Source organism: Ornithorhynchus anatinus, chromosome X1 (assembly GCF_004115215.2).
Source record: "Ornithorhynchus anatinus isolate Pmale09 chromosome X1, mOrnAna1.pri.v4, whole genome shotgun sequence".
NCBI classification, from domain to species: Eukaryota; Metazoa; Chordata; class Mammalia; order Monotremata; family Ornithorhynchidae; genus Ornithorhynchus; species Ornithorhynchus anatinus.
The window spans coordinates 106,194,561-106,212,417 of record NC_041749.1 but is presented as its reverse complement, the minus strand read 5'-3'; the positions used below and the strand labels follow the sequence as shown (position 1 = coordinate 106,212,417).

The 17,857-nt window shown below is 51.0% G+C and overlaps 1 protein-coding gene across 4 annotated transcripts in view; it reads left to right on the top strand.

Moving 5' to 3' along the window:
• Positions 1 to 16,625, top strand: part of R3HDM4 (R3H domain containing 4) — a 30,549-nt gene extending 13,924 nt beyond the window's left edge. Inside the window, exons 2-9 of one of the 4 annotated variants that reach the window (XM_029052031.2) lie at positions 6,309 to 6,466; positions 6,854 to 6,972; positions 7,998 to 8,121; positions 10,049 to 10,131; positions 11,614 to 11,699; positions 11,983 to 12,038; positions 14,269 to 14,298; positions 14,759 to 16,625. In XM_029052031.2, the coding sequence (XP_028907864.1) occupies positions 6,309 to 6,466; positions 6,854 to 6,972; positions 7,998 to 8,121; positions 10,049 to 10,131; positions 11,614 to 11,699; positions 11,983 to 12,038; positions 14,269 to 14,298; positions 14,759 to 14,862 (760 nt within the window). In that variant the 3' untranslated portion in view covers positions 14,863 to 16,625. Of the gene's footprint in view, positions 1 to 6,308; positions 6,467 to 6,853; positions 6,973 to 7,997; positions 8,122 to 10,045; positions 10,132 to 11,613; positions 11,700 to 11,982; positions 12,039 to 14,268; positions 14,299 to 14,758 lie in introns of all 4 variants that reach the window. The other 3 variants (XM_029052029.2, XM_029052030.2, XM_029052032.2) reach the window with 3 other exon arrangements.
• Positions 16,626 to 17,857: the final 1,232 nt, after the last annotated feature.

The window sequence follows — 17,857 nt, the reverse complement described above, 5'->3', positions numbered from 1 at the left end:
TATTACTGTCGACCCCTCAGCCACGTCTCCCTCTGGGCTGAAACTCCCTCCCCCTTCACATCAGACAGACCACCACTCTCCCCTCTTTCGAAGTCTACTGAAATCCCATCTCCTCCAGGAAGCCTTTCCTGACTAACCTCTCATCTCCCCACCCAATTCTCCCTCCCTTTGGCACTTGAACCCTCATCCCCGAGCACTTATGATTCTCACCCCACCTCCTCCCCCGATAGGGAGGAGCTATAGCTATAGCTATAGCCCTTATGTACAGACCTTTATACTCCATTCCTTCTCCCTACCTGTAATTGATTTTAGTGGCTGTCAACCCCACTAGATTGTAAGCTTCTTGAGGGCAGGGATCATGTCTACTGACTCTATTGTACTGTACTCTCCAGAGTGCTTAATACCGTGCTCTGCCTGCTGCCACCTCCATGCAAGCATCATTTGGTGCTCCTGCTCCATGGCTGTTTATGGAGAGACTCCCCTAGGATCCCTGAGCAACCTGAGTGGGAATGAGGTGGGGAGATGGTTTTCCATCATGGAGCCCCAGATGACGATGATGATGATGATGGTATTTGTTAAGCGTTTACTATGTGCCAAGCACTGTTCTAAGCGCTGATCCCAGTGAAGGGAAAAAGCGCTGGCACTTCTGATGACTGTCTTGACCTTCTCCACCCCCACCCTCTCCCTTTCCTCTTTCCTCCCCCACATCGCTGCCACTGCCTCCTCCTCCTCTTCCTCTTCTCACCCTCCCCATCCCTCTTCCTTTTCCTCTGTTCCTTCTCCACTCCATTGATGCCCTGCCCAGAGTTCTTCTCCAAGCTCAAAATCATAAATTGGCACCCTGGCATTTATTCCCACCTTAATAAACTGGGAGTTCTTGGCCTCCCAGTTGGTGGCTTTTTTTTTTCGGATGGTATTTCTTAAGTACTTTACTATTGTCAAGCTCTGTTCTAAGCACTGGGGTACGTACAAGTTAATCAGTTCAGACACAGTCCCCGTCCCACATGGGGCTCACAGTCTAAATAAGAGGGAGGGAAAGTATTGAATCCCCATTTTACAGATGAGGAAACTGAGACACACAGACCTTGGGCAAGTCACACAGCAAGCAATAGACGGAGCTGGGATTAGAACCCAGGTCCTCAGACTCCCAGGCCCATGCTTTTCGCCCAGTATGAAGACCTCCATCAGGGCTCTCAAACTCACTAAGCTCTAGGTGTATTATTCACCTCAATCTTTCACCTTCAGAGAAGACAGATTTGGGTTACGCAGCTTTATCCTCACACATTTTTGTGTTCTCCCCCAACCCCCGACCCTCCCATCGTTCCTTTCAGCACTCTCATTGATCAGATGAATGTCCATGATTCTTCAAAGCACCCCTATGCCCCTATGAGGAGACAGAATCCTGGGCTGTTACAGAGAAGGATAACCCAGATGATTAGGGAAATAGAGACGTTTCCTTATTAGAACAGTCAATCAATCGGTAGTAATTTTGAAGCACTTTCTCTGTGCAGAGCAATCAATAGTATTTATTGAACACTTACTTTGTGCAGAGCACTGTGCTAAATGCAGGGAAAAGTACAATAGAGTTGGTAGACCCGAGGACTTTACAATCTAGTGGGGGAAACACACTAAAATAATTTTTTTCAATCAATGGTATTTATTGAGCACCTACTGTGTGCAGAGCACTGTACTAAGCACTTGGGAGAAGTCAAGGTGAGGTGAGGAAGGAGGGGGCAAGGTGATTGAGTGCTTTAAAGCCATGGGTGAGGAGTTTTTGTTTGATTGATTCATTCGTTCAATCGTATTTATTGAGCGCTTACTGTGTGCAGAGCACTGTACTAAGTGCTTAGAATGTACAATTTGGCAACAGATAGAGACAATCCCTGCCCAACAATGGGATCACAGTCTAAAAAGGGGAGACAAGACAGCAAAACAAAACAGGTAGTCAGGCATCAATACCATCAAAATAGATAAATAGAATCATAGATATATACACATCATTAATAAAATAGAGTAATAAACAATATATACAAATATACACAGGTGCTGTGGGGAGGGGAAGGGGGTAGAGCAGAGGGAGGGAATAGGGGCAATGGGGAGGGGAGGAGGAGCAGAAGATAAAGGGGGAGGGGGCTCAGTCTGGGAAGGCCTCCTGGAGGAGGTGAGCTCTCAGGAGGGCTTTGAAGAGGGGAAGAGAGTTTGGTAGATGTGAGGAGGGAAGGCATTCCAGGTCAGTGGTAGGACGTGAGTCAGGGGTCGACGGCGAGACAGGCGCGAACAAGGGACCATGAGGAGGTTAGCGGCAGAGGAGCGGAGTGTACGGGGTGGGCAGTAGAAAGAGAGAAGGGAGGTGAGGTAGGAGGGGGCAAGGTGATGGAGAGCTTTGAAGCCAAGAGTGAGGAGTTTTTGCCTCATGCGAAGATTGATAGGCAACCACTGGAGGTTTTTGAGGAGGGGAGTGACATGCCCAGAGTGTTTCTGTAGAAAGATGATCCAGGCAGCGGAGTGAAGTATAGACTGAAGCGGGAAGAGACAGGAGGATGGGAGATCAGAGAGGAGGCTGATGCAATAATCCAGTCAGGATATTATGAGAGATTGTACCAGTAAGGTAGCAGTTTGGATGGAGAGGAAAGGGTGGATCTTGGTGATGTTGTGAAAGTGAGACCGACAGGTTTTGGTGACGGATTGAATGTGTGGGGTGAATGAGAGAGCAGAGTCAAGGATGACACCACAGTTGCAGGCTTGTGAGACGGGAAGGATGGTTGTGCCATCCACAGTGACGGGAAAGTCAGGGAGAGGGCAGGATTTGGGAGGGAAGATAAGGAGCTCAGTGATGTGGAGGTGGATGGGAAATCACTGGAGTTTTTTTGAGGACGGGGAAACATGTCTTGAATGTTTTTGTTGAAAAATGATCCAGGCAGTAGAGTGAAGTATGGACTGGAGTGGGAGAGACAGGAAGCTGAGAGGTCAGCAAGGAAGCTGATGCAGTATTAAGGCACTTACTAGGTGTGAAGTTCTGCGAGAGATAAAAGGTTATGGGATTGGACACATCCGCCCGCCTCCCAGGACTCCAAATCTATTTTAGCCCCATTTTACAGATGAGGAAACTGAGGACCAGTGGTGAAGCTAGGATTCTAACCTGACTCTCCTGACTCCCAGTCCTGTACTCACTCCATTAGGCCACATTGTCTCTCCTGGAGGAAAATTAAGAACCTAGAGGAGAAAACAGCATGGCCTAGTGGAGAGAGCATGGGCCTGGGAGTCAGAGGACCTGGTTTATAATCCCAGCTCCACCACTTGTCTGATGTTTGACCTTGGGCAAGTCACAACTTCACTGTGCCTCAGTTATCTCATCTGTAAAATGAGGATTAAGACTGTGAACCCCATGTGGGATATAGACTGCATCCAAACTGATTAGCTTGTATCCACCCCAGGGCTTAGTACAGTTCCTGGCACATAGTAAATGCTTAACAAATGCCATAAAAAAAAAAGAAAGTTAAGGGAGTAAGGGAGGTAGCTGGACCAGCGGCTGGACATTTGATTTTTTGAAGAGTGAAAAAAGAGCAGCAGTAGCATATAAAAAACTAAAGGAAGAGGAAAGACTGAGTGAAGGGAGAGCCCTCCCAGGCTCACCTCCTGGGCACTGGAGTTGTGGGAGATGATTGTGGAAGGAAGATGAAGAAAGGACAAAGAACATTTTCGGTATTAGAAGGCCCTGGATACCTGGGCCAAGGCAATGTACATCAATCAATCAATTGTATTTGTTGAACCCTTACTATGTGCAGAGCACTGTACTAAGAGCTTGGAAGAGTACAATACAACAGAATTAGTAGACAGGTTCCTTGCCCATAACAAAGTTACAGTCTAGAGGTTTACATTCTGTGGTTTCCCCTCCCTGTAATTTGTTTTAGTGTCCCTCTCTCCCACTAGCTTGTAAACTCCTTGAGGGCAGGGATCTTGTCCACCAACTCTAATGGATTGCCCTCTCCCAAGTGCTTAGTACAGTGCTCTGTGCATATTTTGTTAATGAGATGTACATCACCTTGATTCCATTTATTGCTATTGTTTTAATGAGATGTACATCCCCTTGATTCTATTTATTGCTATTGTTTTTGTCTGTCTATCTCCCCCGATTAGACTGTAAGCCCGTCAATGGGCAGGGACTGTCTCTATCTGTTGCCAATTTGTACATTCCAAGCACTTAGTACAGTGCTTTGCACATAGTAAGTGCTCAATAAATACTATTGAATGAATGAATAGTCAACACCCCCCGCCCCCCCCCCCCAAATGCCATTGATTGATTGATTGAATGAACGATTATATGGTTTGAAACATCTTCCCAGGGTGGAGTGAAAGAGGTCATCCTGTCCAGCCCCTTTTCTCCAAGTAGGTGCCTGCTTAGATTCTCCAGGGTGGGCAGGGCTATTCTTTCTTTTTTTTCAAGCCCCTCCAGGGCTGGAAACTCCTCCATTGGTGTCAATTCTAGGGCTTCATTACAAAGACAATTGGGCGGGTTGTGGTGGGGGGAGGCGGGGGTAGTGGCACACAAGGGAAGGAAGCAATAGGTCTTGTGGAATGGGATCTCACCCCTGCCCCAGCGCACAATCCCCACTTTTCCTGGAATTTCTTATTTCTCCCACTTCTGGCACCAACCTCTCCAGAGTCTCATGTTTGTGCATGTGCAGCCTGCAGGCTGGTGGAGGGGGCCCCTTCCTGTTTTATGCACACAGATTCACCAAGCTCCCAACCAGGTGGCGTTAAGTACTCCCCCTTCCCGCTTCCCCTCCTCCCCTCCTCCCCCATGCCTGCTGAGAAGCACCAGCCCAGACTCTGATTTCCGTGCATTTGCGTGTTTGCTGGCTGGAGGACTTGACCCATACTTGTGTCTAATGCATTTTGATAATTAAGTCAATTTAATCCTCAAAGTGGAAGGATTTAGCTTTGAAGACCTGTAAAGAACATCTCTGGGGATGGTGGGGCATATTTGATCCATGGAAAGTGGAGACAGTCATAGGCCAGATGCTAAGAACGGAGCTGTGCTCATCCTCTTGCTCTCTCCCCTCTCTACATTCTTATCCTGCTCTGCAGCATCCTGCCTCCCTGTGGTCTCCGGCTAGAGCCCTCCTGTCCTCTCAGACCAAATCTCATTCAATAGTATTTATTGAGCGCTTACTATGTGCAGAGCACTGTACTAAGCGCTTGGGATGAACAGGTCGGCAACAGATAGAGACAGTCCCTGCCGTTTGACGGGCTTACAGTCTAATCGGGGGAGATGGACAGACAAGAACAATGGCAATAAATAGAGTCGAGGGGAAGGACATCTCGTAAAAACAATGGCAACTAAATAGAATCAAGGCGATGTACAATTCATTAACAAAATAAATAGGGTAATGGAAATATATACAGTTGAGCGGACGAGTACAGTGCTGTGGGGAGGGGAAGGGAGAGGTGGAGGAGCAGAGGGAAAGGGGGAAAAGAGGGTCACCCCCAAACCTGAAGCTGCCCCTGTTGCCTCGGGCAGAAAACTGACCTCAAGGTTCTCCAATGGCTGCTTCCGATTCCCACTCCCCTCTCATCCTCCCACTAGTCCTCAGCTCTCACTCTTTGCTCCTCCCCAGCCCACCCCCTCCTTATCCCCCATTAGCAAGAAACTGGTCTCCAACCCATTGCTCCCGTCTCTTCCCCCCACACCTGGAATGCCCTCCTCCAACAGCTCCTCCCTTCCAAGACCACCTCCTCCAGGAGACCTTCCTGGGTGAATCTCCTGCCTTTCTCTCTCCTCCCCCGCAACCCTCCTCTCCACCATCCCTTCAGCCATCCCCTCCCCACCTGTTTGTTTGTTTATTCATTAATCTATCCATCCACCTGTGTTACTATTTACATCTTCTGTCATCATTTTTTAACTACATATTGGCCATTCATTCATCCATTCAATCGTATTTATTGAGTGCTTACTGTGAGCACTGTCCTAAGCACTTGGGAAACTACAGTACAACAATAAACAGACACATTCCCTGCCCACAAGGAGCTTACAGTCTAGAGGGGGGAGACAGACATCAATGCGAATAAATAAATGACAGATAGGTGCATAATTGCTGTGGGGCTGGGAGAGGGGAAGAGCAAAGGGAACAACACTTGCTTCACCATTCGTCAGTGAGCTCCTTAAGGGCAGGGTCTGGGCTCTTTACTTCTTCAGTTTGACCCCTGAGTGCCTGAGCCCCCAGCCGTACGTGCAGCGAGTGATCTGACCAGGGCTCTGTACTAGGGGTCCTGGTGAGCCGGACCCTGATCGGTTTCCCTTTGGCCAGCAGGCAGATCGAGGACTGCCTCCCCCAACTCCAGAGAACCCCGGCCAAAAGAATCTGTCCAGCCAAACGGAAACAATACTTCATCAATCAGGCCATCCGCAACTCAGACCTCATCCCCAAAGCCAAGGGGCGCAAGAGCCTCCAGCGGCTGGAGAACAGTAAGGCCTGTCCCCTCCCCTTTGGGAGAGGGGGAACCCAAGGGGGACACACAATGAGAACAGCTTTCTCTAGTGCTCTCTTGGCCACCACAAACGGTACCATCCAGGACTACCCAGATTCTGCTGGGCTGGGAGAGGGGTGGGCTTGGCTTGTCCTCAGTTGGGCCTGGCATCACACACAGGAGGGAGGGATTGGGGGGGTGGGGTGGATAAGGCAGATTGGCAGAAAGAATGGCCGTGTGCCAGTCTTGCAGCTCAATCCTTCTGCCCTTCCGACTCGGCCCCTCATGATGGCCTAGAGGTGGCTGTGGCGGTCGGCGGGGCTGGGGGTAGGGAGGGGCAGCACAGGTGGCCCCTGGCTCCAAGGAGTGCCCTTGCCTCCCACAGCCCGCTACCTGCTGACTCTCCTGGAGCAGGACGAGTGTTCTCCCCACGATGGAGAGCCAGCCTCGCCTGCAGCCCCCAGCATCTTTGCCGAGGCCTGCAGCAATGAGACCTACATTGAGGTAGGAGGTCGTGTGACCTGATGCAGCCCAAGAGGGGGTCGCCAGCACCAAATGCCCAGACTGGAGAAAATGGCAGGGGAACATTAAAAAACAAGCCAAGGGGACTGGCAGAGGGGGCTGGGGTAAACTGAGAAGGCGTGGTGGGGACAGAAGAGTGAGGCTGGCATGGCGTAGTGGATAGAGCAAGGGCCTGGGAGTCAGAAGGACATGGGTCCTAATCCTGGCTCTGCCACTTGTCTGCTGGGTGACTTTGGGCAAGTCACTTCCCTTCTCTGGGCCTCAGTTATCTCATCTGGAAAATGGGCATTGAGACTGTGAGCCCCATGTGGGACTGGGGACTGTGTCCAACCCGATTTGTATCCACCCCAGCACTTACTACAGTGCCTGGCATATAGCAAGTGCTTAACAAATGCCATAATAATAATAATAATTAATGTCTCTCAGAGCTGGGGGAGGGGAGGGGTGCAGCCTGGAGGGGGGCCAGAGTCAGGTGGATGGGAGACAGGCCACCAGCCCCCACCTCCCACTGCTCTTCAGGGCTGCCAAGCCTATGGCCCACAGCTCCCCTCCTCCAGTTCAGGAATCTGTTCGGCTCTGGGCCTCAGCTCTGATCGCCTGGCCTCATGGTGTGGGTGAAGTAAGGGTCACCTGTTCTAGGGCAAGGGGTGGGGGGGAAGATCCTTCCCTTCCCAGCAGACTAGTCAACATCTGAATTACCGTATATGACCCGTTGTGATCATTTCTGAAAACACACGCCTCTTGCTAAATACCCTGGTTCTGCTGGGTGACACCACAGAGTGGGGAGGGGTGGAGACGCAGAGAACGGGGTCAGCAGGACCCTCTCCTTCCATCTAAGGGGAAAAGTTACAGTGGTCAGGTATGTGTGTGTGTGTTTGTATGCTGGGGGGTGGGAAGGATGTTCCAGGTTTCAGAAGGGAAGGGGCCGGGGGGGAAAGGAGAAGGAAGGAGTCCATCAGGGCTGCCATGAGGTCTGGATGGCCCTGGTCTCTCCCCACTCTTCCCAGATCTGGAATGACTTCATGAACCGCTCCGGGGAGGAACAGGAAAGGGTCCTCTTGTATCTGGAGGAGGAAGCCAAGAAGAAATGCAGGAAGAAGGCTGCAGCCAAGGCAGAGGACAGGAGAAAAGGTATCTGGATGTAGGGGCAGTGGGGAACTGGGTCCAGAGTTGAGAAGAAAGAAAGGGAAGTGGAAAAGTCTCAGGAGGAGAGGGCTTGGGATCCACAGAACTTCCCATCTTTCATCCTCAACCCTCACAACTTCCCCATCTCTGTTGACGCCACCCTCCTTTAAGCCTGCTTCAGTAGTATCAGTGGGATCTTCAACTCTTCGTTGTCCTTCTGCTCCACCTCCAATTTATTCTTAAAACCTGCTGCTTTTCCCTCAGAAACATCTAGTAGATCTGCCCCCTCCTCTCTGCCCATATTGCCTCGTTCAAGTACTCATCATATCCCAATTAAGAAATATGGCCTAGGGGACAGAGCACCAGCCTAGGAGTTAGAAGGATCTGGGTTCTAATGCCGGCTCTGCCACTTGCCTGCTATGTGACATTGGGCAAGTGACTTCACTTCTGTGCCTCAGTTACCTCATCTGTAAAATGGGGATTAAGACTGTGAGCTCCATATGGGACATCATGGACTGTATCCAACCTGATTATCTTGTATCTGCCCCACCGCTTAGAACAGTGCCTGGCACATAATAAGCGCTTAACAAATACCATAAAAAAAATTTTGGCCTCCTCGGTGGTCTGTCTACCTATCCATTGGTGGTATTTCTTGAGTGTTTACTGGGTGCAGAGCACTTGTGCTAAGCACTTGGTTACCTCTAATCTCTCTCCCTGCCTCAGTTCATACTCCTCACTACTGCCAGGATTGTCTTCCTGAAGTGATACTCATCATATGTCTCCCCTCTCTTCAAAGCCCTACACTGGTTTCCCCTCTAGACTGAAAGCTCGTTGTGGACAGGGAGTGTGTCTACCAACTCTGTAATATTGTACTCTCCTGAACGCTTAATACGGTGCTCTGCACACAGTAAGCACTCAATAAATACACTCGGTTGATTGATTTCCCATCTCCCTCCACATCAAGCAAAGACTCCTAACCATTAGACTCAAGGCTTTCTCCACCAGCCTTCTCCCCTTTTCTGATTGGCCCTCCTCATCCCCTACTCCCCTGCTCACGCCCTTAGCTCCTCTGAAGTGCACTTCCTCACTGTACCCACTCTCTCCTGTCCTGCCTCTGAACCTTGGCTCACCATGTCCCCAGGACCTGGAACCCCCTGCCCTCCTCAAATCTGCCAGACCTCAGTCCTCCCCACCTGAATAATGGTTTTTTTAATAAAGGTATTTGTGCTATGCATTGGCAATGTCAATCAGTCAAACATTGATGGGATTTATTGGGTGTCTACTGAGGGCAGATCACTGTACTAAACCTTGGGAGAGTTGGTAAACACAATCCCTGCCCACAAAGATCTTCTAGTTTACAAAAGGAGATAGATTTTTAAATAGATTACAGAGAGGAGAGAGTATCAGGGTATGTATGTAAGTGCTGTGGTGCTGGGGTATCATAGTGCTTAAGGGGTAGGCACAGGTACCAGATAATCAGATCTGACACAGTCTCTGCCCCAGATGAGGCTCACTGTCTAAGCAACATGGACCAGTTGGTAGAGCATAGACTTGGGAGTCAGAAGGACCTGGGTTCTAATCCCGGCTCCACCACTCGTCTGCTGTGTGACCTTGGGCAAGTCACTTCACTTCTCTGGGCCTCAGTTACCTCATCTGGAAAATGGGGATTAAGACTGGGAGCCCCATGTGGGTCAGGGACTGTGTCTAACCTGATTAGCTTGTATCTACCCCAGCGGCTTAGAACAGTGCTTGACACAAAATAAGTGCTTAACAATTACCATTGTTATTATTAGGGCAGGGATCACATCTACTAACTCCACTCTCCCAAGCACTTGGCACAGTGCCTCGCACAGAGTAAATGAACACTTCCTAAATACTGTTGCTTGATTGATCGATGACTACTACCCACTGCTCTGCCTTGGCCTTTCAGAAGACCCTGCTTACACGCCCCAGGAATGTTTCCAGAGAATCAGCCGGCGACTGCGGACCACCCTGAAGCGGAACCGGATTCCCAGGGTGAGTGGCCCAGGGAGACTCGGCACCCTGGCCAGAGGGATTGCCTCACTTGTCCTCTTAGCAGCCCCGGGAGACAAATAGAGGCAGGATCCTTAGCCCCCACCTTGCAGTGGGGCAAGTGGGAGCCAAGGTTGGTGGAGCCAACTGCCTCAGGGTGGGTAGGGCCACCATGGGAGAACTGGGAGTAGAGCTGCCTCTTTGTGGGCGGGGATCAGGGGATGGCAGGGGCTGGGCAGAGCTACTCTCTAGGCCTGGGTCAGGGAGCAAAGTGGTCAGTCTTTGATTGGTCAGTCAATCGATGACACTTATCAATCGCCTACCACGTGCAAAACACTGAACTAAGCTTTTGGAAGAGTACAGTACAGTCGAGTTGTAGTTGTCCACAAGGAGCTTCTAGGCTACAGAAGTGATCACGAGCTCAGGAGCTGGCGGCCTGCTGCTCGCCTGTTTTGCCTGAACGCATTCACCTACTCCAAGCTTATCCTCCCGTGGGGATATAATGGAGCCCTGCTTATCCTGTTGCTCATTTCCTGGGTCAGGGTGACCAGTGGGAACCAATCTCCTTCAAGTGCCAGTTATAGCCCTGGGGATGGAGAAACCGGGGCCCCTGTGGTGCTCTTGGCCCCAAGCAGTAGCTGGGGTCTGAGCTGTCCTGCTCATTAACTAGAAAGGCCGGAAGGAGCAGGTGAACGCAAAGCATCGCCACTTAACACCTCTTTCTCAAGCAGGAGAATCAGATATTGGCCTCAAGGCTGTTTGTAATTTTTCTTTCTTTCTTTTTTTCTTTCCCCAGCTTTGGACAGTAGAGACTTTCTAGCTTGTTTGTCTTTAAATACTCTGCCCAGGCTTCAGCAACCCAAAGTCTGTGGTTGCTTCTTTTCTCCCTTGCCCTCCCTGCACTCCCAGCAGCTAGCCCTGGCCCTCTCGCTTCCCCTGAGGTTGGGGAGTAGGCATGACATCTGGTTCAGAGCTGGTGGGGAAGTCAGGGCTTCCACAGTTGTAAATGCAACTCCCTCCAGGACTGGATTCCCCATCGCCTCTCTCCCCTCTCCTCCCCCGGCAGGCTGATCAGTGGAGATTGAGGGCCCCAGCTGGGAGCCCCTGGTCCCTGCTTGCCCCTCTTCGGTCAAGAAGCTCATTCAGACTGAATGTCTCTAAGGCAGGCTAGAGCATAAGTGGTCAGGCTTCTGAGGTTGAGGACTGTGTTTCCTCCTCCCCTCTGTCCACCCCTGTAGTGAGAGAGCGAGAGCACGTGTGTGTGTCTCCCTCTTCCCCGCAGTGCTCTGCTCTGGGACTTTATCCCTGGCAGGCTGTGTGTGAGTAGAACAGAGGTGTTTGCTTTTTTTCTCCAAGCCTTGGGGAGGAGATGGGCAGGTGTTCTCTCACCCTCCATGCAAAGGTCCCCCAGGCTGGACTCTCTTTCCCTTTGCCCTCCGACTGCCTTTTCACTTCCCCAGCCCTAAAGGCCTATTCTCCTTCCAGGAGCTTCTGGAAGGTTTGGAAGAAGAGCTACTGACCTTCTTCTCCATCACGCCCTGCTCCGTCTACACTGCAATGATGGACAACAGGTGCGCTTCCCCTCCTATTGCCACCTCCACTCTGCTGCGGGGCCATTTGGGAGGAGGAAAGGCGAGTCGACGTGCGGTGGTATCTGGTTTCGTTACTGGGTTCGCGGCCACTCTTGGGCCCCCCCTCCTCCCTGCCCACAATAGAGCCCCAGACTGAAGAGCAGTTGGAGATGGGACTTCTTCCTTACCCATCCCCTTCCCTCCTGCTCTTGCCCCGCTAGTGACTGGTTTAAGGAGAGCGGGCCCCCACCCTCTTAACACTGCCTGCGTTGGCCTTTTGCAGCTTTGAACGACTCCTGCTCCATGCCCTCTGCCAATACATGGACCTGGTCTCAGCCAGTGAGTGATTCCTTGATTTGCTCTCCCTTCTACCTCCACCTCTTGCCCAGCCAGGCTCCCTCTTACCTTCCCATGACTCCTCTAAACTGTCTGACCTGGGAATTGTCACATATATATGGTGGGCCCCTAGCAGGGATACCTCTGGGTGCACTTGGCGCGGCCCAAGCCGGGCGAGGTGGCAGCCACCTGGCCTTCTTGGCACCCTCTTCTGCCTTCTTCCTCCTTCTTTTCCTTCTCCACGTCATTTGCTTGAGCCTATGGCGTCCCAGCAGCCCGATCCGCAGAATCTTGGGGGGTCTTTGCTTTAAAATAATAATTTTTTTTAATGGTTCTTGTTAAGCGCTTACTATGTGCCAGGCACTGTATTAAGTGCTGGGGTAGATACAGAATAAGCAGGTTGGACACAGTCCTTGTCCCACATGGGGCTCCCAGTCTAAGTCGGAGGAAGGAGGATTTTACAGATGAGGTAACTGAGGCCCAGAGAAGTTAAGTGACTCGCCCAAGGTCACACGGCGGCATTATCTTCTATCTGCCCCAGCTCTTAGTACAGTGCTGAGCATATAGAGAAACAGCGTGGCTCAGTGGAAAAAAACAGGGCTTGGGAGTCAGAGGTCATGGGTTCGAATCCAGACTCTGTCACTTGTCAGCTGTGTGACTGGGCAAGTCACTTAACTTCTCTGTGCCTCAGTTACCTCATCTGTAAAATGGGGATTAACTGTAAGCCTCATGTGGGTGGGATAACCTGATTACCCTGTATCTCCCCCAGCTCTTAGAACAGTGATCTGCCCATAGTAAGCACTTAACAAATACCAACATTATTATTATTATATAGGAAGCCCTTAAGTACCACAGTTATTTGGGAAGCAGCTTGGCCTAGTGGAAAAAGCATGGGCCTGGGAATCAGAGGACCTGGAGTCCCAATCCCAGCTCTGCCAATTGCTTGCTGGGGCAAATCACTTAACTTCTCTGTGCTTCAGTTTCTTCAAATGTAAAATGGGGATTACATACCTATTCTCCATTTAGATTATGAGCCCCATGTGGGACAGGGACTGTGTCTGACCTAATTAACTTGTACCTACCCCAGCGCTTAGAGCGGTGTTTGAGACATAGTAAGCGCTTAGCAAATGTCATAAAAAATAGTGGCGGAGCCAGGATTAGAACCTGGGGACTCTGACTCCCAGGCCCATGTTCCTTCCACTAGGCCATGCTGCTTCCGAAATAATTGTGGTACTTAATAATAATAATAATAATAATGTTGGTATTTGTTAAGCGCTTACTATGTGCCCAGCACTGTTCTACGCGCTGGGGTAGACACAGAGGAATCAGGTTGTCCCACGTGGGGCTCACAGTCTTAATCCCCATTTTACAGATGAGGCAACTGAGGCACAGAGAAGTTAAGTGACTTGCCCACAGTCACACAGCTGACAAGTGGCAAAGCCGGGATTCGAACTCATGACCTCTGACTCCAAAGCGTTACCTAGGTACCAAGCACTGTACTCAGCGGTGGGCTAGATAGAAGATGATCGGATCAGTCACAGCCCCATGTGGCTTCACAGTCCAGAATGTGACCCCAGCTCTCCTCGAGGTTGTCTTGGAGGAGGGAGACCCTAAAGAGTCTAGATCCTGTGCCCTGGGGAAGTCACTCATTGGTGGCAAATGCTTACTGCATGTAGAACACTGCACTAAGCAGTCTTCTGGGAACAGCAGGCATCTCAAAGGTCTTTTTGCCGCCTCTCCCCCCCCCCCCCCAAAGCCCTGTCTCCAGGGCTCAATGACACCACCCCCACCCCTATAAAGTGTGTGGGCTGTAGCCTGCTGGGAGCAATTATGTCTTCCCTTCCTCCAGCTCATTAATCACCGCTCATTAAAATGAGCCCAGGTACTCTAATGGCCAGGGGAGGTCCAGGCTGAGGCACTTAGCCTCTGGCAAGGGTGTGGGGCAGGGAGTTGGGTACTTCATCCAGGCCAGGTTTGCCCTGCTCCTGCCTCCTGGCTTGGCTCCCAGGTAACCAAGGAATTGGCTGCCAAGGAGACCTTGGCTCCAGCATGGAGATGGGCTGGAGGCATGCCGTGCTGGATGTTGATGACTTTTTGAAGTCCCCCAGCTATCTCCCTTGTCCATGTGGATGCCTCTTTACTCTCTCTTTTCACTCCTCACTCCTTTCTCCTCTCTCTTTTTGCTCTCCCCCTCTCTCCTCTCTCTCTCTCTGTCCTCCCACCTCCCCCAAAGGAGCCTTTGACGATCTTGATCCACAAAAGTGTGAGTGTCTGAGGGGGTGGGAGGTGGGGAACCGGTTGGCCAATTCTGGGGTAACCTCCTCCTCCTCCTCCTCCTCCTCCTCCTCCATCTCCCTTTGCCTGGTTAGGGAAGCAGGGGGCAATGGGGGAGGCAGATGACAGACAGAGGTGCTGGCCCAGGCCAATTAGCTGATTCATTTCCCCACCCAGGGTTGGGTCTTGTGATGCAATGTCCCTTCACCATCTCCCTTTCCTTGTTATAACTTGAGGGGAAGGTGGGGGAGTTGGCAGTGGAGGGCTTGCAGGCTCTTCTTTTCCCTCACAACAATACTAGGACAGTACCACCCCCATCCCCAAGGCATGTGCACCTAGAGAGAGTGCCCCACTTACCATACTTTCAGCAGAGCTAGTGCTCATACTCTCCTTCTCTCCCTCCCAGTTTCAAGCTCTTTTAATTCTGTGTCTTGTTTCGTCATCCGCAGGCTCAAACTTTGAGGGGAAACGCCAGATGAAAGTGAGCAACAAACATAGCAATTTCCTTCCGCCCGAGCTGCTGTTGTCGGCCTACCTGCAACAGATGAGCTGATGGAGTCCCTCTCGGTCTTGGGGGAGCCCCTCTGTGGCACTGGCATGGACAGAGGGGTGGAGTTTGGGATTTTAAATGTTTTTCTTTTCTTTAGCTCTCAATCTGCCTGTCCCGCTTCAAACTTGCTTTGATTTGGGGTTTTGCTTTAGGACTTACAAGGCCAAAGACCTAGAAGGGAGATGGGCCCCCTTCTCCTCTGCTCCCCAGCTTCCCCGCCTCATGACAGTGCTATTTGCCCTAGTCAGCTGCCTGCCGGGAGCCTGGTGGCCACAGGACAGGGTGGTGTTGGCAGGCAGGGAGAGGGTCCCAAGCCAGTATCCTCCAGGGTGGAGGAGGGGGATACTGTTTGGCTCCCCTCCCTTCTTCCCGACCTCCAGGTCCTTAATGTATCTGTGGCTCTTTCCCTGCTCCTCCCAGAGGGGATTTTCTTTGCTGTGTTCAGGTTGGGCCAGCTGGCAAGGCAGTGCAAGAAACAGTGGGGGGAGGGCAGAGATCCACAGTCTCATCTAGGCTCCCCTGCTTCCTCTCCTTCCTCCCCCCCTTTTGCATATGGTGCTATCTGAGTCCCCCACCCCTTTGAGAAGCTTCCTGCATAGGACAGTTGGCTAGAGAGGGCAGGAGGACTTCTGGGAGGAGAGAGATAAGGTTCCAGCCTCAGCAGAACCCTGTGTGACAGTGGGAAATTTGACCAGCGGCTGCCACTGATTGGCTCTCTTGGCCTCTTAGCTGAGTGTGTGTGTGTGTGTGAGTGTGTGTGTATATGTTCACACCCACATGTTAAATATTACGTCAAGGAATGTAATAGCTCCCCACTGCCTCTTAGTTGTCCCCATCTGAGCTGGCTGGTCTCTGGGCACCCAGAGACAGCAGAGATTAGGACTAAAACGAACATAATAATCATCCATTTTTTCCCCTGGTGGGAAGGAGGAGTGTGTGGGGATGGATTTTATTATTTTAATTTGGAAAAATAATTTTTTTCTGTAAGCAGCAGCCCAGTATGTCAAAGGGCAAGGGCCTGGTTTGAAGTGAAGCACCCCAAGCTTTAGCTTGGCTCTAAGCACAAGCCCATGTGTCCCCTCCCCAGAAGCATCATGCTTTGTGTGTGTGTGAGAGAGAGAGAGAGAGAGAGAGAGAGAGACAGGATTTGGCAGTGCCGGCAGGCAGCCATAATGAAAACATGACCTCCCCTCCCCACTCCTGCCACCCATGCTCTATAGCTTCTTTAGCTGGTACCCTCTTCAGCCACACCAAGCTCAAGCACCTGAATTCTCACTCCCAGTTCTTTCCTGGACTGTTTCCCCACTCACCCCACTAATAATGAGACCGGGCTTCCCAATTGCATCCCTGTTCCCCACTAAGGCCAGTCCTCTTCCATTGACTGCAATACTTGTCTCTCTTCCCTCAATTCCCCCCCCCCCACCATTAATCCCACTTTTGTTTTTCCCCAGGGGACCTGACCTCAGCCCTCTTGCCATCTCTTCCATCATCCACCAAGCATTGCCCTCATCCATTGAAATCAGGGACAGCAGTTCAGCCCTTGTGCCTAGGGGAGGTGGCCTGAAAGGCATGCCTCAATCTGCTGCCCACCCTGCCCCCACCTTGCTATCCTAGACCTCGGCAGGGGGTGCAGATCAATGGGACTTTTCTGTGCTGGAGTTGGGCGCTGGAGGCAGGCATCCTCTGCATCAAAGAGGGGGCGGGATTATGCCCGGGTGCTTCTGGGGTTGCTGGGATGAGAACAATACAGTGATTATTTGCAGTGATCATTTGTCACGCTCTGGACTGGTGGTGCTATGTTTCTACTGGTGGGGGGCCATGGCCCCAGCAGGAGGGTTGGAATGGTCTGACCCTTCAGCCACCTGGATCCAAGGGCCTGGATCGATGCAACTTGATTACCCTCATTTCCTCTTCTCCCATTCCCTTTTGTGTCACTCTTAAGCAGTTGAATTTGCTACTTTTATTCATCCCACCCTCAGCCCCACAGCACTTTATGTCCATATCCTGTCATTTATTTTCATGTCTGTCTCCCCCTCAAGAATGTAAGCTCACTATGGGCAGGGAATGTGTCACCAGCTTTTATATTGAACTCTTCAAAGTTCTTGGTATAGTGCTGTGCACACAGTAAGCCCTCAATAAATATGATTGACGCCTTGGTCCAACCTCTGGTGGGGGTCTGGAGGTGGGGCCCCCCAAAAAGGAAGGGGGACCAGGCTCATCTGCTCTCTTTCTTTCTCCCCAGTCTTTCCCCCTTGGCTCTGAGAAGAGCTGGCAACTGTACAGTGCTTCTCTTTTTCGCTTCACTGCTGCCATTTTATCCCTGCAACTTCCCTGTGAAGTTGAGAGAGAAGTTGACTTGCTCAAGCTTACGTAGCAGACCAGTGTGCCTCAGTCTCCCCATCCTGGCTCTGACTTTCCACCTTCCTAGGGTAAACCCCAGGAAGGAGGGGTGAGAACAGGAGGAGGAATCCCACCAGGAATGACCCTTATAAAGGCTGGGCAAAAAAGTGTGAGGAGGGGAAGGGTCAAATTAGCAGTCTCTCAACAGGAGCCTGTTGTCCTCCCCTCCTGGAACCCACTCCTGTGCAGAATATTTTTTTTAATGGTATTTGTTAATCAGTTAAGCACTTCCTATGTGCCAGACAATGTTCTCTTATGAGCCACCCTGCTTCTCTTATGATTTTGAGGGATGGACTTGAATGAGGAGTATCTTCTCCAATTTGGGAGGTGGAGATCTTCAGATGAAAGAAACTGAGGTCCAGACAGGATTAAGTACCTTGCCCAAGGTCACGCAGCAGGTCAGTGGCAAAGCTAGTTCTAGAACCTAGGTCCTCGGACTCCCAGGTACATGAAGGGCAGGGCTCTCTCTGTAGGGTCTTTGAAAAGGCCACTGACCTCTTCTTCCCATCCTCAGTGGATCAGTGAAGAGAAATGGGTTTGGATTGTAGCAGGAGAGCTGTGGGAAGCTGTAAAGAACTTGTGTGTGTCCCAGGATGAG